The sequence below is a fragment of the Manacus candei genome, unplaced genomic scaffold (assembly GCF_025592945.1).
Source record: "Manacus candei isolate 608988 ecotype Guabito, Panama unplaced genomic scaffold, ASM2559294v1 h1tg000033l, whole genome shotgun sequence".
NCBI classification, from domain to species: Eukaryota; Metazoa; Chordata; class Aves; order Passeriformes; family Pipridae; genus Manacus; species Manacus candei.
Window position 1 is genome coordinate 3,993,686 of NW_026138081.1, and position 17,333 is coordinate 4,011,018.

At 43.9% G+C, this 17,333-nt stretch overlaps 3 protein-coding genes across 8 annotated transcripts in view; 2 read left to right on the forward strand and 1 right to left on the reverse strand.

Moving 5' to 3' along the window:
- Positions 1 to 599: 599 nt before the first annotated feature.
- PLEK2 (pleckstrin 2) lies at positions 600 to 11,666 on the forward strand. The gene is made up of 9 exons (XM_051791451.1): positions 600 to 743; positions 3,322 to 3,486; positions 4,472 to 4,653; positions 5,370 to 5,461; positions 5,782 to 5,969; positions 6,473 to 6,574; positions 7,801 to 7,884; positions 8,893 to 8,971; positions 10,155 to 11,666. Exons 1-9 carry the CDS (start codon positions 693 to 695, stop codon positions 10,280 to 10,282), a joined length of 1,071 nt encoding a protein of 356 aa, XP_051647411.1. The 5' UTR covers positions 600 to 692; the 3' UTR covers positions 10,283 to 11,666.
- Positions 11,667 to 11,795: 129 nt separating this feature from the next.
- LOC127472787 (galectin-related protein A-like) lies at positions 11,796 to 16,795 on the reverse strand. Of its 3 annotated transcripts, none has more exons than XM_051791477.1 (4): positions 16,612 to 16,795; positions 13,534 to 13,616; positions 12,907 to 13,081; positions 11,796 to 12,550 (listed from the first exon to the last, which is right to left on the reverse strand). In XM_051791477.1, the coding sequence occupies exons 1-4, from the start codon at positions 16,756 to 16,758 to the stop codon at positions 12,407 to 12,409; spliced, it is 549 nt and encodes a 182-aa protein (XP_051647437.1). In that variant the 5' UTR covers positions 16,759 to 16,795; the 3' UTR covers positions 11,796 to 12,406. The 3 variants fall into 3 exon arrangements, with proteins under 3 accessions (XP_051647437.1, XP_051647436.1, XP_051647438.1); XM_051791476.1 differs by having other exon boundaries at positions 13,534 to 13,622; positions 16,552 to 16,795; XM_051791478.1 differs by lacking the exon at positions 16,612 to 16,795 and adding an exon at positions 15,723 to 16,150 and having other exon boundaries at positions 13,534 to 13,622.
- Positions 16,796 to 16,851: 56 nt separating this feature from the next.
- Positions 16,852 to 17,333, forward strand: part of ZFYVE26 (zinc finger FYVE-type containing 26) — a 47,120-nt gene continuing 46,638 nt past the window's right edge. For 3 of the 4 annotated variants that reach the window (XM_051791363.1, XM_051791364.1, XM_051791365.1), the window contains exon 1: positions 16,940 to 17,287. In XM_051791363.1, coding sequence (XP_051647323.1) covers positions 17,097 to 17,287 — 191 coding nt within the window. In that variant the 5' untranslated portion in view covers positions 16,940 to 17,096. Of the gene's footprint in view, positions 17,288 to 17,333 lie in introns of all 4 variants that reach the window. The other variant, XM_051791366.1, reaches the window with a different exon arrangement.

Here is a 17,333-nt window from a genome sequence, read left to right on the forward strand (position 1 = left end):
CAGGAGGTACAAGAGGTCACTGCACAGTGCTCATGAATCAGACTGCCTTACGGAAAGCCCAGTTATGTACTGATTTAGGGTATTAGGTTGAGAGTCTTGGTTTATATGTCCAGAGGTCACTGAAAGTAGAGCGGGCTTTTAGGTGCTCTAGTCCTTCTTCAGTAAAATAAATTTCTAGCAGAAGTTACTGTAAGGTTTGTAAAAGTCTCCTTGTAATCTTAATATTCCACATGTTATACAGCATGCTGATCTGCAGAACTCCTCTGAGATGTGTTTTTTAGATGAGAAATTTTAAGGAAGTTGATTAGTCTGAAGTTTTGAGGGATGCTATTTTATAATTCTACTTCTCCCTCCCATGCACTACCTGATTTGTCATCATGTAGCTACTTATATTGGCCAGCGCATTCTGTGTAGGTTTTTCTCTACTAAATTCTGTGAAATTCTTTCAAGCTTTTTTAGGCATCCCTTTGTTTTACTTCCCAGGGGGCAGGTAATGTATAAGCCAGCTCACTGCTTAACTAATGTCTCACAGATAGGGAGGGAGGGAAAAAACAGGGTAGGGAGAGTACGTCACATGAAGGAGGAGGGGAGCAAAGAAAAATGAGCTTTCTTAAACAAATCATGTGCAGAGGGACAGGCTGCCAGTGCTCAGGCAATCCTCAGCGGTGGCTCTGCTCTCTTCCCTGCTGGCCATGATGCAGGAAGAAGCTGGAGTCCTGAAGGAGGGCTTCCTTGTCAAACGGGTAAGTGCTCCGGTTCCCCTTCGTGTGGTTCTACTCAAATGCGGAAGCAACCCCTGAGCAGAGACTGGATCAAGCCAGGACTCATGGCAAGGCAACCCGTTGGGTGCTGGGTTTGAGGGGCTCCTGCCTTCTCCTGGGAAAGGAGCTCCTTCAGATTTGTGCGGATGCCTGCCAGGGGAGCTGCATGAACTGCAGGTGTTCACTACCCACCCTCAAGTTTCCCTGTGTTGGCATTTACCCAGAGGAAAGTGAATTAGCTATCAGGATTGCTCAGGTGTTAGAAAGCCAACATGTCTGCACCTCGCCACACCTCTGCAAAGAGCACATACGCGGCAGCAGCGGGAGCGACCGTGGGAGGACTGAGAGAGGGGAGATGTTTTGACAGTCTCGTAAGATAGCTTGTGCCTTCTCTAGTGATCCAGCTGAGCAAGGTTTCCCATTTCATATGACAGAATAAAGAATAGATTATCCTTTTTGAAGGGGCTCAGAGCAATGCAAACATAAAAATGCATTTGAAATAACTTCTTTCTTCCACAACCTCAAGCCAAAACGTGGTGAAAAGAGCCGAAAGATGGTGTCACAGATTTCAGCCTTCCCAATGTTTCTCCCCGTAAGATCAAGTCAGTTACAGCTGGGACACAAGAAGGCAATTTAGGAAGTGACACAAACTGCTCTTAGTACCATGACCCTGTCTCAATGATTAATATGGTCCTTGATTTCATACAAAAAATGTGATTCAGAGGTTTGTTCAAAGCTTTGCCACGCCTTGGGAAATGCTTTTCTACAGTACGTGGCAGTGTTTCTGGTGCTAACACGAAGGTAATCCTGGTCAGGAGCTCTCCTGGCAGGGCTCCTAGCCAGTCAGGCAGCCAGTCACTGGCCACATGAAGCCATCCTCTATGTGGAGAAGGGGCTATTCCCCTTCCTCCCTTATGCAGAAAGGGCAGAGCAGTCCCAGCTCTTGGTCTCTTTTCTGAGCTGTAGTTGTATTTTTTGGCTCTTAAAGTGACTACTGAATTCAAGATGGGAAGCCAAGGCACCAAGTGCATGAGAGGAATAGGTTATCACAGCACACTAAACTGTGACTGCCAGCAGTCTGTACAACATCACTGAGACACACAGTTTGATAGGACAGACACCACAAAGAAAGCAACTAAGGGAACTGAGGGAGAAGGTCTCCAGGGATCCAGAGAGAAAAAAGGAGGAAGGGGTGGGATCAGGTAAAGAAAACAGAGCTTTCTTAAGGAGAGAGCAGAAGCCAGGAGATGATCTAAATGGATTATAAATTACTGAATTATGTATCATAATGCATTATAAATACAAAATCAATGTGTGGAAGTCAGATAAAGCAAAAAAAGTAAGGCAGCCTCTTGAAACAGCGAACATCTCCAAGAAGGAAAGAAAGGAGCCATAGCAAAGAACACGCAGGAAAAATGTCCAAGGGACTTTACAACACAGGATGCAAAGGGAAGGAGAACAAACCCAAATTAGATAAATTGTATTTAGTATAGACTAGAAGACGTTGGATCTAAAATGCCCTGGATTTTAGAGACTCATTACCCCACCTTTACTTGGAAATTGCTGAGTTTCCCCTTCATTCACAGATAATTAATGAGCTTCGACTCCTGCCACAACTGGACCTTACATTTTCCTTTATTCTATCCATGCCCACCCTCTACCAGGTGCCAGAGATTCTTCTACCCCATGCTTTGCCTGCTGACTGTAATATTCCACTGCCTGTAGAAACACAAGTCAGGTCCTCACACGGCAAAGCTGGACCTGACACCATCTGACAAGACTGAGCCTGCCAGTGCCAGCCCCCGCTGGTTTTGCTCATCCTTTAGCCAGACTAAAGAGAGCTGGGGGCTGTTTACAGAGAGGAAATAGGAGGTTTCGTATGTATTTTGATATAACTCAGGAGGCACTCAACAGCAGCCTTTATTCCGTCTTTTCTCGGTAAAAAACATATTTCTTTTGCAGGAAACAGTAGCACATGGAATGTTTTAGCCCAGGAGATTGGAGGCAGGTAGGATAGAAATTAACTACTTATTAGTAGTAAGAGGAGAGGTAAGGAAAAGCTAATTCATCAAGCAAAGCATTTGCAAAACCACTTGGCATCTAGAGTCACAACAAAATGAAGAAAAAAAAGACTTCCCCTAGGGTCACTGTAAAAGAGGAATTGGTTGTCAAGAGCCCTCACACATCTTGTATTTAGCCCTGTTCCTGCCTGTACTGTCAGCAGACAGGTGTGTACCTAAATGACAGCTCTTTATAATTCATGTGAGTTTTGCAAGAAACAATTCTTGCCATCAAAGAAGTTTTCCTTGCTGAAAAAAGAGCAAAGCACTTTTCTATTGCTCTGTGATTTTATAGTGATGGAGCTGTTCTATTTTGTTACTAAAAACGTGTATTTCAGGGAGAACAGGACTCATGGTGACTTTTTGTGTTTCTTTTCATACAGTTTCCTATTAGTTCATGGTATTTTCACAACAAAACAAAAAGAAGGGAAAAAAAAGAAAATATGGTAATTTCTCTGTGCTTGTGTTAAAGTTTGCTATGTGCATTTCTTCCTTTCTAGGGGCATGTTGTTCGTAACTGGAAAGTGAGATGGTTTGTTCTGCTTCAGGATAAGCTGCTGTATTACAAAATTGAAGGAGGCAAGAAGGAGCCTTCTCCAAAGGGCAGGATCCTTTTGGATGGCTGCACTATTACCTGTCCATGCCTGGAATATGAGAACAGACCGGTATGACTGAAAATACGTATCTCTTCTCAATGTCACTCACTTTCTAACTTCTCACTAGTCTTTTCCTCTCCTTCTGACTTCTTTGATTACTGCAACCATGCCACTGGGGTGCTTTCAGAATTTGGCCCAGCTAAAAGCAAGCTACCATTAGCAATGTAACCCAGACAGGCAATGAACCCCCTCTTTATGTCTTTGCTCTTCCCTGTGCCCAAATGTGAGTCACAGTCATTAACAAAAAAACCCCCCAAAAAAAAAAAAATCACTATTCCTGTGCACACAGTTCATTGAAAAAAATGCAAATGCATCAGCCCAACAGTGTGCAGAGAGAGGATATGAACAGTTCAATAAAAGCTGAGGATGGGAAAAAGGGGAAACATTATCTATGGTAGTTGCCTTAAAACATAGCTGTATCCATGGGGTGCCCCCAGGCTGGCAGATCAGACTCCCTTTTCCTTCATCAATGGCACATTGCTGCTGTAGAAATTTTACAGCAAGAGGGCTCTGGAATGTAAAGTACCTCCTGCACTTCTCTGCTCGCCCATGGATAGTGGCAATACAGACTTCCTCTGCATGGGGCCAGAACGGAAATGACTGGAAGTTGCTGATTATTTCAGGACTTCTCATGGCAGAAAGAGCCTAGGGATGGTTTGTAGTTGTTGAGACCTGGATGTAAAAAGCTCCACAGTCAGCAGCACACTCCAGTAATCCATTCTGTGGTCTGCTCTCTTAAGTACTGCGACCTCCATGGATGTGAACCATGCTTGGAATTGAAAATCCAGGGATTTGAGGGGGATGGTAACAAAAACACACAAAAACCACCAAACCCAGAGTTGTGCCCACAATCCTTCTGAACAAGAATTGTCCTAAACTGCTCAGCTGGGATCAGACTTCTTTGTGTTTCTTTGGCCAGTGCTAAAAGAAGCAAAATGCAAGAGGAGGGAAATAGCTAAAACAATGTTATTGCTTTGCACTTCTTTCTCCACAGCTACTAATCAAACTAAAGACAAAAACCAATACAGACTATTTCCTTGAATGTTGCTCCAGGGAGGAGCGTGACTCCTGGGCTTTGGACATCACTGGAGCTATTCATGCTGGTCACCCAGTACAGGTACAAGAACTTCACAGAATGAAGAACTCTTTCAAACTGCTAGATAATATCAGCCTCCAGTAAGTGTATGCCATTTCTCCTTCTATTGCTCTAGTTCACAAAGCACCTGAGCTGATGGATGGGGAGGGTCAAGGGAAGCTCCACTCTGCACTGATCCACTCCCATGTGGCCAGGATGCTCTAAACTGGCTGCCCTGTCCTAGGTTTGCACATACTTTTGCCAGGGAATGCACATTTTCCTGACCATCATCTTTTGGGAGTATGTGGATTCTGCACCAACACCTCACTGCTGGCTTGGAGACCTCCCTAGTCAGCTGCAAATGTTCTCACTGGGGAGATGTATTACCTCAGAAGATGAATTATCAGGGAAAGACTGGGTAGTGACATTGTTCATGCCATGTTGGTGAGCTTTCAAAGCTGGTAGCTGGAATCCAGAGTAAGATTTCATGTTAAACTAGAGGAAATAGAGAACTGATTAGGAAATAGAAAAATTTCATTAATTTTATTTGTCTTGAGCAGGTAAATCAAGGCTGACTATAGATCAGTTTGAAGTACTTTAAATTGTAAAATACTTTGTGAGGCATCTTGTTTAGTGCTGCTGTTGGGAGAATGAAGTTTTCCTAGAACTTATTTAGGACAAATATTCTGGGGGAGTACCTAGAATGCTTCTCATCTTTATATGGGTAATTATGAGGACACCCCAGGAGCTGACAGAAGTACATGGCAATTTCTGCCTGTCTTTCTCATCTACTGATGTGCTGTACTCTCGCTTACAGTGACATAGTGGAGAGAATGTATGACAGCAATACTGGAATTAAACTGACCCGCAACTTGGATCAAGGCAACAGATATAAAGAGACCTTCACAGGTACACCTACTGCAGGCAAAGAGCCACCTCACATCTGACATGCCACACTGTAGAGGCAAGGGAGCTACTATCCTGTCTTTCAAAGTGGGATCAGTTGTGGCCCGGTGGTGCAGCCAAGCTCTCCAACACCTTTCTCTCTGGCTCTTTGGATATATGGAAGCGCTCATAGGACCCCACACAAGGACAACCTCACACTTCATTGACAGCCTTTGTGATGGTGTCAAAATGTTTTAGCAAGTGAAAACATGTGGCAGGAGACCATCTGCCTTGCCTCAGAAGAGCACACTGTGTTGGTATGAAAGCTGCCTTTCTTTCTGCAGGTTCTGCCCTGGTGGACTGGCTCATTTCCAATAACTTTGCTGTGTCACGATTCGAGGCTGTCACCTTGGCATCCATGCTGATGGATGAGAACTTCATCAGGCCTGTGGGAACCCGCAGCACTGAGGCCATGCGCTTCAGCGACCCCTCTGAGAAATTCCTTGATGACTCCACCGCACTGTACATGTTTGTAAGTGATGCAACTGCCAACAGAAGCATATCCTCTGCCCCCTGTCACATGCTTGATTTGAAACAGTGGTGAAGAGGACACACAGAGCTTGCAACCAAAGGCAAAATATGCAGGCTGAGAAAGTAAATATGCAGAAGGATCATCTCTAGGCTTTTAGTAGTACTAACACTGGCACATTTGCTGGAGGCAAGTAGCTACATGGTTATGGAGGGATCTACAAATTACATAATTGGGCATTAAAAGGGGTGTGTCCCTGGAGTGCAGTGCTGTGTCTGCATGTATCAGAGGCCATGCTGCAGTTCTGCTTCAACTCAGGGTCACAATGCATGTACACGTGCTTGTTAATCTTGGGACTACAAGGCTTAGCAGCAGAGCTATGGAGTAGAATTAGCTCAGGAAATATGGGCTAAAAACGGCTCAAGGAAAATAAAATGCAGAATTTTGTACTTAAAAGTGTGTTTAGATTAAAAAAAAAAATGAAACCATCTTTACCCTATCTGCAGGCTGAGAACAGTAAGAAAAGTACCAGTTCCAAGGAAGAGGTACAATTTAACATCTCTGAATTAAGCGGCACAATTGTGAAGCAAGGATTCTTAATGAAACAGGTAAGCACAGTCTTTGAACCTGCACTGGGAAACAGAAAAAATGACAGCTAGTAGGGTTTCTTAGAGAATAAATGTGATTTACACAAGCCAGGCTGAAGAGTGGTGGCCAGTAGAACTAGCTTGCCTGTCAGAACTACTACTAGAGATCATGCAGTGAAGAGGATCTAGTTTTAAAGAAGTGAGGTATGGAACCTGCTGCTTAGGCAAGATTAATTGGATATTCCGTGTATATTGAGTGTATACTGAAAGGTACAAAACAGTATCAGAAGCAAAAGTCCCACATAAACTCCAAATCATACCAGAGGCGTTACATTCACTTTGATGCAGAGCCACTGTTCCTCTGGTTTAACATATCCCGTCTGGGTAGTGTGAGCAGTGACGATTCTTTGCTGGCCGCAGACAAATTTCAAAGCTGAGTAGTTTGACTTTTCTATGAAGTGGATATTTACCTGTGGGCAGTCACTCTTGTACATGTGGGTGCTCTGGTGGTGGTGAAATCTGTTGGCAATAATTGTTTAAAGGATTGGTCTGCAAGATTTAATTTCTGACCCTTGCTGTGAACAAGATGAGAGGTAATCGTGCTGTTTCAAAGCATAACACAGCCAGCTGCAAATGGAACCCTACCTGCACTGTATGGCCACATTCCTACTCTGGAGCTTTGTACCCAGAGCTCTGACTTTGGTGTTGTGCAAACTGGATCACTGATGCTTCCCAACCCTCCGTTCTCCAGCTGCCAGCATGCCACAAGGGTTGGTGGGGCACTGGGGGATCCTCACAAGTTGGCAGGGCAGCCCCTCCATCACCATAGGACATGAGAGCTGTCCAGGAGCTTCTTCCCATGGTCAGCAGCAGCAAGGGGCAGCCCCCAGAACCTCAAAACCAGAGCTGCAAAAGGATCTGACATAATCCCTTCTGAGCAAACACAGTATGAGTTTTTAATCTGAGACCCATATTTAATATTAAAAGCAGAAATCAGGGATATATTCATTTGGTCCTGTCACTTTGCTTTCTTAGTTCTCAGCGCAGGGAAGGAAGAGAGGAAGGAATTATCCATGTGTGAAGAAGGAAGATAAGCAGAAAATTCTGGGAACTACTAAGATGTCAGGAAAGATTTTTCTCTGTTGGCTCCAAAAGCTCTTTTTTTGGTACATATTTATGTCTCTCCTACAGCCTGCAGGAAAATGGCCATTTCAGGAGGTGGTAACTTTAATTCTTCCATTTTGCAGGGGCACAAGAGGAAAAACTGGAAGGTGAGGAGATTTGTTTTGAGAGCTGATCCTGCTTTTTTGCACTACTATGACCCCACTAAGGTACGTGAGTGGGAAGTTACCACCCCTAGAAATCCTCTTGAAGACCTAAATATTATAATGAAAATACAGTTATGCTGCAAATATTTCTCTCATACAGATCTCTTTCTGGGTTCCTCTGTCCATTTCCTGGAGAATTAGACCTCTCTGGCCTTACCCTAGGAGGTTGACCTTGTAGGATTTTGTATCTTGCATCTTCCATCCTGTCTTTTTCACAGTGAGATTCCTTTTCTTTAGCCAAGGGGCAGAAGTCTTTTTGTAATTGGTCTTTTGCTGCACCCACACAGTCTGGGACCATGGTCCTGCAGGGATTCTTCCTGGGATGTGATCTTTCTGGGCTGATATCCCACCACTTGAGGGTCATACTGGTACCGGGATTTTTTACATTCTTATTCTAACATTGAATAGGGTCTCCTTGATGACAAAGTATTTATAGGAATTTCTACTACTCAGTTTTAAACTTGCCCATGGAATAGTAGAATTTATTTTCATGGATATAACAATCAATATGAGCAACCCAGATGCATAGGGTACTACACTGCCTGTTCCTCTGTGGGTTTTTTTCCCACTGGAACTCATCCTTATCGTACTATAAACTCAAACTGCAGAACCTGAAGGCAAGAAACGAGCACCAGCCAACTAGCGAAAACAGTCAGATTTTTCCCATACAGTCTCACAAAAAGCAGCAAGCTAAAAACTTGCAGAAATATATATATAATATTCAATGTGTGTTGTTGATAAAACTATACATAAATTTGAAACGTGATTGCCTACCCTTGTGCTTTTAACTGATCTCCCCCATGCCCAGCTACATCAGATAAACATCTACGACTAAAACAATATAGTAATGCTTTTAATTATATGTTCTAATTGACTTCTTTTGTGACATGGATGTGTCATACGTGGAAGGACTGGCATTACATCCCCAACTTCCTAAAAATAATGTATGTGCTCTGAGAAGTTATTCTAATGACATTTTCTAGCTAAGTCTTGTTTCCCTTTTCTTTGCAGGAAGAAAACAAGCCAGTCGGTGGATTCTCCCTCCGAGGCTGTCTTGTCTCAGCTCTAGAGGACAACGGAGTCCCAGCAGGTAAGCACGAGCCTCTAAACTTTTTTACATATATATTTGTGATACAGCAATACAGTCTTTAGGTATTGTCATTGTGTATGGCTGTTTGTACACACAAGTGTGCTGGCCCTTCATTTCCCTTCACAAGCAGGAGAAGAGGCATGTCACAAATCCCTGTGCTGCTGGGTTGTCCACACCAAAGGGGACTTTTTTTAGCATTATTTCCACATACTTTGGGCGTTTCCAAGGTTTTATGGGCTTTTGATGGGCTTTTCTTAGTTATATGACCTCTGAGACAGTCCTAAGACACTGATTAATATTTCAGAGTTAACAAACAAAGAGGAAACACCTTCATTTTGGATGTTGTTTAACTCAAAGTTTTGAGGCATCCTCTGATGCCATCGCTTTTCTGCATGTCCTCTCTGCTTATGCTATTACCTCTTCCTTTTTGATCTGCTAGAATCCAAATGTAGGGGAGACATAAACACAGCAATACAAAAAACAGTTCTGCAAGAGCATATGCTTAGCTTAGGCAGTTGTCTAAAACCTTGGCCTCGCAGATGAGTGTTTCTGCTGTGAAAGCAATTTATTTTATGAGAGCAAGAACAATATGCGGATCTCAAATACTGAACATCTTTTAAAGAGAAGGTCTAAAAAAGCTTTGGTCTGGAGCAGGGGGACATGATAGACAATAGATTTCCCTGCTAGGAGGAACCCAAATATGGGCAGGAGCAAATCTATCTACTGTACAAACTGGTAGGGAGTTCATCCCTCCAGTGTATAACTCGAGTAATAGTCTCCATCTAAAGAGAGACTACTATACATATGTTGCCTAGTGCACAGTAGTTCATACAATCTATGGCAGGAACGTCTGTACTATATCTATTTTCATGGAATCACAGAATCATCAAATGGTTGGGGTTGGAAGGACCCCAGCAATCATCTTGTTCCAACTCCCCTGCCACGGACAAGGTCATCTTCCTCTAAAGCAGTTTGCTCAAAGCCCTATGCAACCTGGCCTTGAACACTTCCAGGGATTTTGCAGAAAGAAATCAAAGATGCAAGAGCTTTAGAGGTCTTATCCATAACAAAAAGAAAAGATTTGATTGCTTAATTCACTAAGTTTAAATTCTTCCCTATGAAACTTCATATTTTCCAGAAAACCTTTCTCTGTGTACTGTCCTGATTTTTTTTTTCTCTGCAGGAGTGAAGGGCAATGTGCAAGGCAATCTCTTCAAAATCATCACCAAAAATGACATTCATTATTATATCCAGGCCAGCTCCAAGGCTGAGCGAGTGCAGTGGATTGAGGCAATCAAACCACTGACATGAGTAACGTGGACTCCATGCCAAATGACAAATCACATTTGTGACCAAGTTTTCTGCTCTCATTTTCTGGGAGTATTGTTATCCCCTTGATAGTCTATTTCTGTTATTTGAATTATCATAACACTTAGCAATTCCTGGTAGACCAGCATCCTAGGTGTCTTAAAGTCATATAGACTCAGAATAATTCTCCACCAAGAATTTACCATCTAACAAAGAGACAAAAGACAATAGGTGGATACAGACAAATGGGGCTTTACAATGAAATGATGAGATACAATATTCCAAGATAGAAGAAAAGAATCTTTTGTACAAATATTCAGTTTATACCTGACAGATCCACATTGTGCTTTATCTTAAAGCAGAAATATCTTGCTCATTTCCCCTCTATAAAGGAGCTCATAAATTAATAAGTTAAGACTGAAACATCAAAGTCATGAAAGGTGCTGATGTCGGAGGCTGCCTTTCTTGGTATACCACACGAATCTTGTGCTAAGCCACAGTCCAGCTGCCAGGATAATCAGTGCTGCAAAACAAACAAGGGATCTGTCTGTCCATCCATCTGCTTTACTGTTTGGCTCTCTGTTAGACTTGAAAAACCCAAAGCATCTTCCTCTCCACTATATAGATTGCTCTTGTGCTGGTAATGATACCAGAGCAGTACAAGATCCTGAGTATCAAATCAGACCAGTAGCAGTTCCAGACAATTGCTGCTACTGAATATATGGGAAGAAATCACTCAGCTATAAAAGTGAGACTTTTCCTTTGATTATCATCATAAGTTCATTTATGTTGGAGAACCATTTGGACTGAGAATTACAGTAGCAGATATGGCTATTGCTTTTTCTATCTTAGGTCATTAGTTCTTCCATTATTTGTCTACTAAACTTGTCTTTGATATCATTAAATATTAAAAAAAACAAACCCCAAAACCAGTGCATTTGAATATCCTGTGCTCTTTAGAGATAGGATTTTTCTCAGAGGACAGTTTGAGTATATGAAAAATAATGGTTTCATTCACTGTAATTTTAGATTTATACATAAACTGAGACACCAGAGGGTAAAATGGAATGTAGGACACCTGATATACTATTTTCATAAAATTCCTAGTTTTATCTTAGTACCTGTATCTGACAGCCAAACTCTTCAGAGCCTTCAAAAGCCCTCTGAAGACAACATGCTATATCTTCCCTGAAGTCACAGAGGAATTTGATAGCTCTCTGTCCACAGTTCCATCTCTTTGCAGATTTTACGTTCTCCAAGTTGTGTACTAAAAAAAGTCTCATCACCAAAGGCAGCATATGATATATGCTTATATATTTATTAGAATAGCCATGTATGTAGGACTTTCTTCAAAAGCTACAGCAATAAAATAACAGCACAATGCTTACATGTGTTCAAATATTTAACAGAGTTTATTTCAAGAAGTTTGCCAGCAAAGATGCAGTTTTAATTAGATACAAAAGTGGGCAATGCAGTTTCAGCTACAGACACATTTCCTAGACCTGGTCCAGAGAAGACTGAAATCCACAGCTGTTGAAACCCTTCAGCTCAGGAAAAGCTACCTGGAAGAGGCAGGGATGTTGATAAGGAATTTATTACTCTGTACTCGGAAGCCCAAATGGCTTTGTGTTGATTGAGCAGAGCTTCCAGAAAAAGCAATTCCCTCCTGACAATGTGAGCCTTGCTGGGGACCATCAGATTTCCTTATTGACTTACAAGAAAATCTCCTGCTTCTCTTTTCTCAGTCCCATTACCTGCATAATGCCCAGTTCTAGTCACAAGGCTAGCAGCCACCTCACTGCAGAGGACTGAGCTCTGTCACCTGGCATGCATGGGAGGTTAAGGAATCATAAGGATGTGACATACTGCACAGCATCACAAATCTTGCAGTTTGGGAGGCCAAAAGTGTATCTCAGCAACAAGTCTCAGATTTACCCAGACTAGCCATAGCTCTGCAATTGCTGACTGTGTATGAGAAAAAAAAGCTTATATCTCAAACACATCAGCAAATTAAAAAAATATAGTTCCCACTCTCCAGAATCATCCAGAGGAAAGAGATAGAACATTTCTCAGACAAGAAAAAGTACATTTTCCTCTGTTCCCTGGTGATATTGAGGTCTCCTCTTTTCAAGCCACTTTGGTAAGCTTGATGTCCCCTGAGATCTGCAAAACTTTAACCAAGTTCAGAGGCTGAATGCGGTGAGTGAAGTCACAGAGCTGCCGTCCATCAAGCAGGACTCGTATTTGCTGGTGTTCACATAAGAGCTCCATCTGCAATGGAAAATGACAGGGGAGGGTGTTAGAGGTCAGCAGCAGGGTTGATTTCACCAGCATGGACTTCTCCAATTGTTATGGGGAGAGCAAAGTACAGCGTCTACCATTTCTTCTGAAATCCCCTAATAAATAACCTACCCTCTGCTGAGATGATACTGCAAAGCTCCTTGCAGGGAGTACTCTCACTAAGATTAGAGAAAGGAATGCATCTCTCCCATCAGGGCTTGAACTGTTGCTGTTTGTGCCATACTAGACTAACCTGGCAATGTCAGTAGTTAGCTATTTTTGGTCACATAGCCTTCAGCCTTTCTCCCCTCCTTTTCTCTACTCTATTCATAGTACCAAAAAATTACCTTGAACGTATCGCCTGCTGTAAATGGAAAGTAGGGAATAGTCTTCTCTTCTTTTCCCCATTTCCCACCAATTCGTGCATTTCGGGTGATGGATTTCTCACTGAAGTTAACTGTAAATAACAGCCCAACATCTTTGTTTGCATCCACTGGATCACAGAGCAGAGTCACCGAAAAACTGAAAAAAACCCAGTTAAATGACTGGAACTTTCAGAAATGTTAAAGGACATGGTGAACATGACATGCTTTTAAAGACTACAGACAGCTGTTGATTTCATGTCAGACTGGCTTTTAAATGATGTTGATTCCAACCCCCAGCAGACAACCAAGATGCAGGTTGAGAATTGCACCTCTTCCTGGAGGAGAAATGCCACTTGTGTGCTCCCTTCCAGTTCACATTAGATAAGGGCAAGGAGTAGAAAATCCTGTCAGGGCAGCCAGAAAGGTCAAAGAGGAAACTCCTCCTTGACCTTTAATCTAAGTGCAGGAAAACTAAGTAAAGCCATAAATTATTAACCTGTTTGATTTTCTTCCTCCAAAGAGCACAGACCTCCAAGAAAGCTTCTGAATTTAGAAAATAGGTAGGAGCGTGTATGACATGGTGAAGCCCCCACCAGTACCTTCACCTACCTCTTTGGGTTGGAGTGTACAATGCCTATGACTGTGAGTTTCATGGCTGGTCTCAGGCCACCTTTAATTTCACCAACATACTGCTCCACCTGCAGGGAAGAGTGAAAAAAAATGACTGCAGTGGGTGATGCAGGTAAAGAAGTTTTAGCGGCTGCTTTGGTCACCTGATATACATTGGGTTTCTTTTTACATATACAAAAGAACTCAAAAATGTTTCTGGCCTGAAGTACTTCTTGCACTCTCAGTATAAATTCTGTATTCTGGTATCTGAGGGAAGCAAGAGGGCTGCCATAACTGAGTGCCTGGTGACAAGGCACTGGCTGCCTGACAGGACTGACGGCCCCCCTGGGCAGCGTCCGACCAAAACTGCTGTCAGCAAGGGGAGTGTCTGCTGTCCTTGCTCTACCTGAGTGACTTGTGTGACAGAGGCTCCTGGAGGCCCAGCTCTGGAAACAGCCAGCACTGCCTTCAGGTGACTGATGCCACTCTCCAAGACCAGAGCAGGTACTGCAGGAACTGTGGTGGCCCACGTGTCTCACGAGGGACGGGCCCCAGATGGCTGGTACACCTGGGATGAGATGGCAATGGCTGCTATGGTCTGATGACACAATAAAACTCGTTGCAGTGCTCCATGCAGCAGATGAAAAGCATTGTGGCAGCATGATGCAGAGCACAGACTGCATGAACTTAGTGTGCCAGCTCGAATTCGTTACCAGATTTTGGTGGGCTAACTTGGCACCAGCAGGCTTTACACCGGGCCAGGCAGCCTCTGTGCTCCACCATAAAAGTGCAAACCCAACAGAGATGCTGCTCTGCCGCTGCATGTTCACCACACCCTCACAGGTGACTGAAAATCACACTCTTTCTAAGGCTTCTCGGTGGATCTACTTTTGTTCTTTTCACAGAGACCTGTAGCTGCAACTCCACCCAAAGATCTGAGCTACAGTAATTTTTTACAAGTAATTCTCTAACAGCTTTGATGGTCAGTGGAGGAAATAATACAGGCCATAGCTGCCATGGAAATATTAAAGAGAGAGCTTGGAAACAAGTGATAGGGAAGTTTTGAGACTTCAGTTTCAGAAATGGCTTTAAAATGTAAATGTCAGAATACCACACTGAAGCATGTAATCACTCCTTATGCAGATTCACTTAGAAAGAAGCTGCTAAAAACCACTGAACGTTATTAGCAACTTGCGTAACATTGATAATATTCCAAGGCAATGCACAACAGACCCTGTTTTAGATAAAAAGAGCTTTATCGTTCCAGTTTTCTAAGGTAAAAATTCAGACAGTTTTGCTAGAAGAGCTGCACAACATGCACACATAAATCCAAGACAAAAAAAGTCTTGCCTATACCTCATTTCCTAATTTCAATATACTAGTTGTATCTTCTGCTAAGATGACCTTATGCAATTTATTTTCCCGCTTTGATATTTACGTCCAGCTACTTTTACAGCTTCACAGATATATTAATAAACCTCTAATTCCTAACAAGAACAATATTGGAAGAAATTAATTAAAAAGTACCTTTAAAAATTACAGTACTACTGCTGATTGTTAATAATGTACATTTACCCTTGCAGAAGTGGGCAGGTGACTCCTGCGGGTATGTTTTGAACTTTGTAAAAAAAAGAAAAGCATCAAGCACCTGACATGTCTAACACAAGGAAGGAGTCTGCCTGTAGGGAGATACTTCAAATTGGATAAATCAATTAGAGTGGGTAATAAGCATAAAAGATCCCAGGATAAATGAAGTCCATCCTCTTACAGTTTCCATGTCCCACTAAAGCTCCTTCCTTGCCTAGAGAAAAGATACAAAATAATACCTCAGACTGAAAGTATAGGTTGAGAAATTGCTTGTGCAGAGCTGTGCCATAGCAAGCACCATCATTAAACGCACAGGGTATCAGAACTCAATAGATTGAACGACAACGACATGGTCTCATAAGTTACAGCTCATCTGGCATGGCCGGAGAAAGTTCAGAGGCATGACTGCCCACACACCATTTATCTGCTGATGTGGAGTTGACAGTACAGGTGAAAAATACTCAAGAGCCGTAGGAGGTAATGATACAAACTCCTGCAGCATCTTATGCGGTTTATTGGTGGGTCCCAGCATATGCACATGGACATAGCTCCCTTCCCGTATTTTCCGTTCAGGAGCCCTGGGGACTCGCTCGGTCACTTACTTTGGCACACCTCTCCTCTGTCATGACCGCTCTGCCTCTTACACTTGCCTCGCCGCAGCACTCCACGGAGGAGTTTTTGTTTTGTGCGTCAGGACAAAAGCAAACAAAAAGCCGGAATAAAGGGAGGATGCTGGGGGGGGTCTTATCTCTGCCAAACACCGGCTGGACACCACCCAGCCCAGCAGCTGAGTCACGGCCCTCTGCACCTCGTCCCGCTGGGGGAGCTCACAAATAACGGGGTGAGAGGGCAGGGGGGCCCGGCCGCCCCACACAGGAGCGCCTGGCCAGCCATGGCTGGAGCTGTGTCTGCACCTGTACCTACACGTTTTTACACAATTATTTAAAATTCTGTGTGTGTGTGTGTGCATAACATACTGTATTTGTATATGTAATACATATAAACCCCAAGTCATTTATTTATTGATACCAGTTCTGTCTTCTCTCAAATGAGCTAAAAATAATAATAATAAAAATATATACAGAACTTGCAGAGCTATATATACACCTATATATAGATGTATACATCTATACAGGTCTAGGTGGGTACATCGTATATAAACACCTATATATGGGTGTATACACCCATATGGGGGTATACACCCATATATACCTGTAGGTATATACACCTATATATGTGTATAGGTATATATATGTATAGGTGTATATATGTGGGTATAGATATGCGTGTGTGTGTGTATATATATATGTATATATATATGTATATATATATACCAGAGTGAAGTATACATACAGTATACCTACACGGTTATACAGCTATACAAGGGATAAATGTACGCGCCGAGAGGTGTATATACCCCTGTGTGCGCACCTCTCTCTCTGTGTCGGTGTGTACAGTTGTACACACGTACACAGAGGTGTACATCCCCACACACATCTCCCCGCGAAGGAGGACGCACAGCAACCCCGACGTCCCCCTCTCCCTCACGGATCCCCGCGTCCCAACCACGGGGCGGAGCTTCGGGAGGGAACCAATCAGAGTCAGGCGAGGCCCGAGCCCGGGGCGGAGCTGGCGCATGGGACGGTGGGCGGGGAGGGGCGGGGTTAGCGGGGAAGGGCGGGGCTGGCGCTGCCCGGGCTCCCGCGGCGGCGTCAGGCGCCCCAAAGAAAGATGGCGATTTATTTACATCCCTCCGCGGCGCGGCCAATGGACAGGCGCCTTGCCCGCGTGCCCGCCCGGCGGCGCGGTCAGCTGAGGCGGCGGCCAAGATGGCGGTGGCCAAGATGGTGGGGCTCTGGGGCGGAGGTGCCGGGGCCGTGCAGTAGAACCCAGCGCCGCGGGGCGGCCGCGCCTGCCCCTGTAGGGAACGTGGCATCGCCTGCGCCTGTGTCACCCCTGCCCCTCGTCCTGGGAAGATGCATTCTTTTGGGAGCGAAGAAGCAGTCTCGCTGGAGCGTCTCTTTGGGTTCTTCTGCGAGTGCGTGCGGCATGGGTACTGGGAGCTGGCGCAGGCCTGTGTGCCCCAGCTGAGCCAGGGGCACGGCGATGGCCCTGGGAAGGTGGAGGCAATTCTTCAGGCTCTGGTAGCTTGCCCCGTGGGGGTGAGGTAAGTAAGGTACTGCTCTGGCTGAGCAGACTTGAGTGTGAAGGGA

Coding starts and splice junctions, on each gene's coding strand:
- PLEK2 (XM_051791451.1), top strand. CDS start 693: ATGATGCAGGAAGAAGCTGGAGTCCTGAAGGAGGGCTTCCTTGTCAAA. Junction 6,575..7,800: donor AAGGATTCTTAATGAAACAG/GTAAGCACAGTC, acceptor TCCATTTTGCAG/GGGCACAAGAGGAAAAACTG. Junction 8,972..10,154: donor GGACAACGGAGTCCCAGCAG/GTAAGCACGAGC, acceptor TTTTCTCTGCAG/GAGTGAAGGGCAATGTGCAA.
- LOC127472787 (XM_051791476.1), bottom strand. CDS start 16,758: ATGCGCCAGCTCCGCCCCGGGCTCGGGCCTCGCCTGACTCTGATTGGT. Junction 13,082..13,533: donor GTACACTCCAACCCAAAGAG/GTAGGTGAAGGT, acceptor GGTTTTTTTCAG/TTTTTCGGTGACTCTGCTCT. Junction 12,551..12,906: donor CAGCAGGCGATACGTTCAAG/GTAATTTTTTGG, acceptor TTTCCATTGCAG/ATGGAGCTCTTATGTGAACA.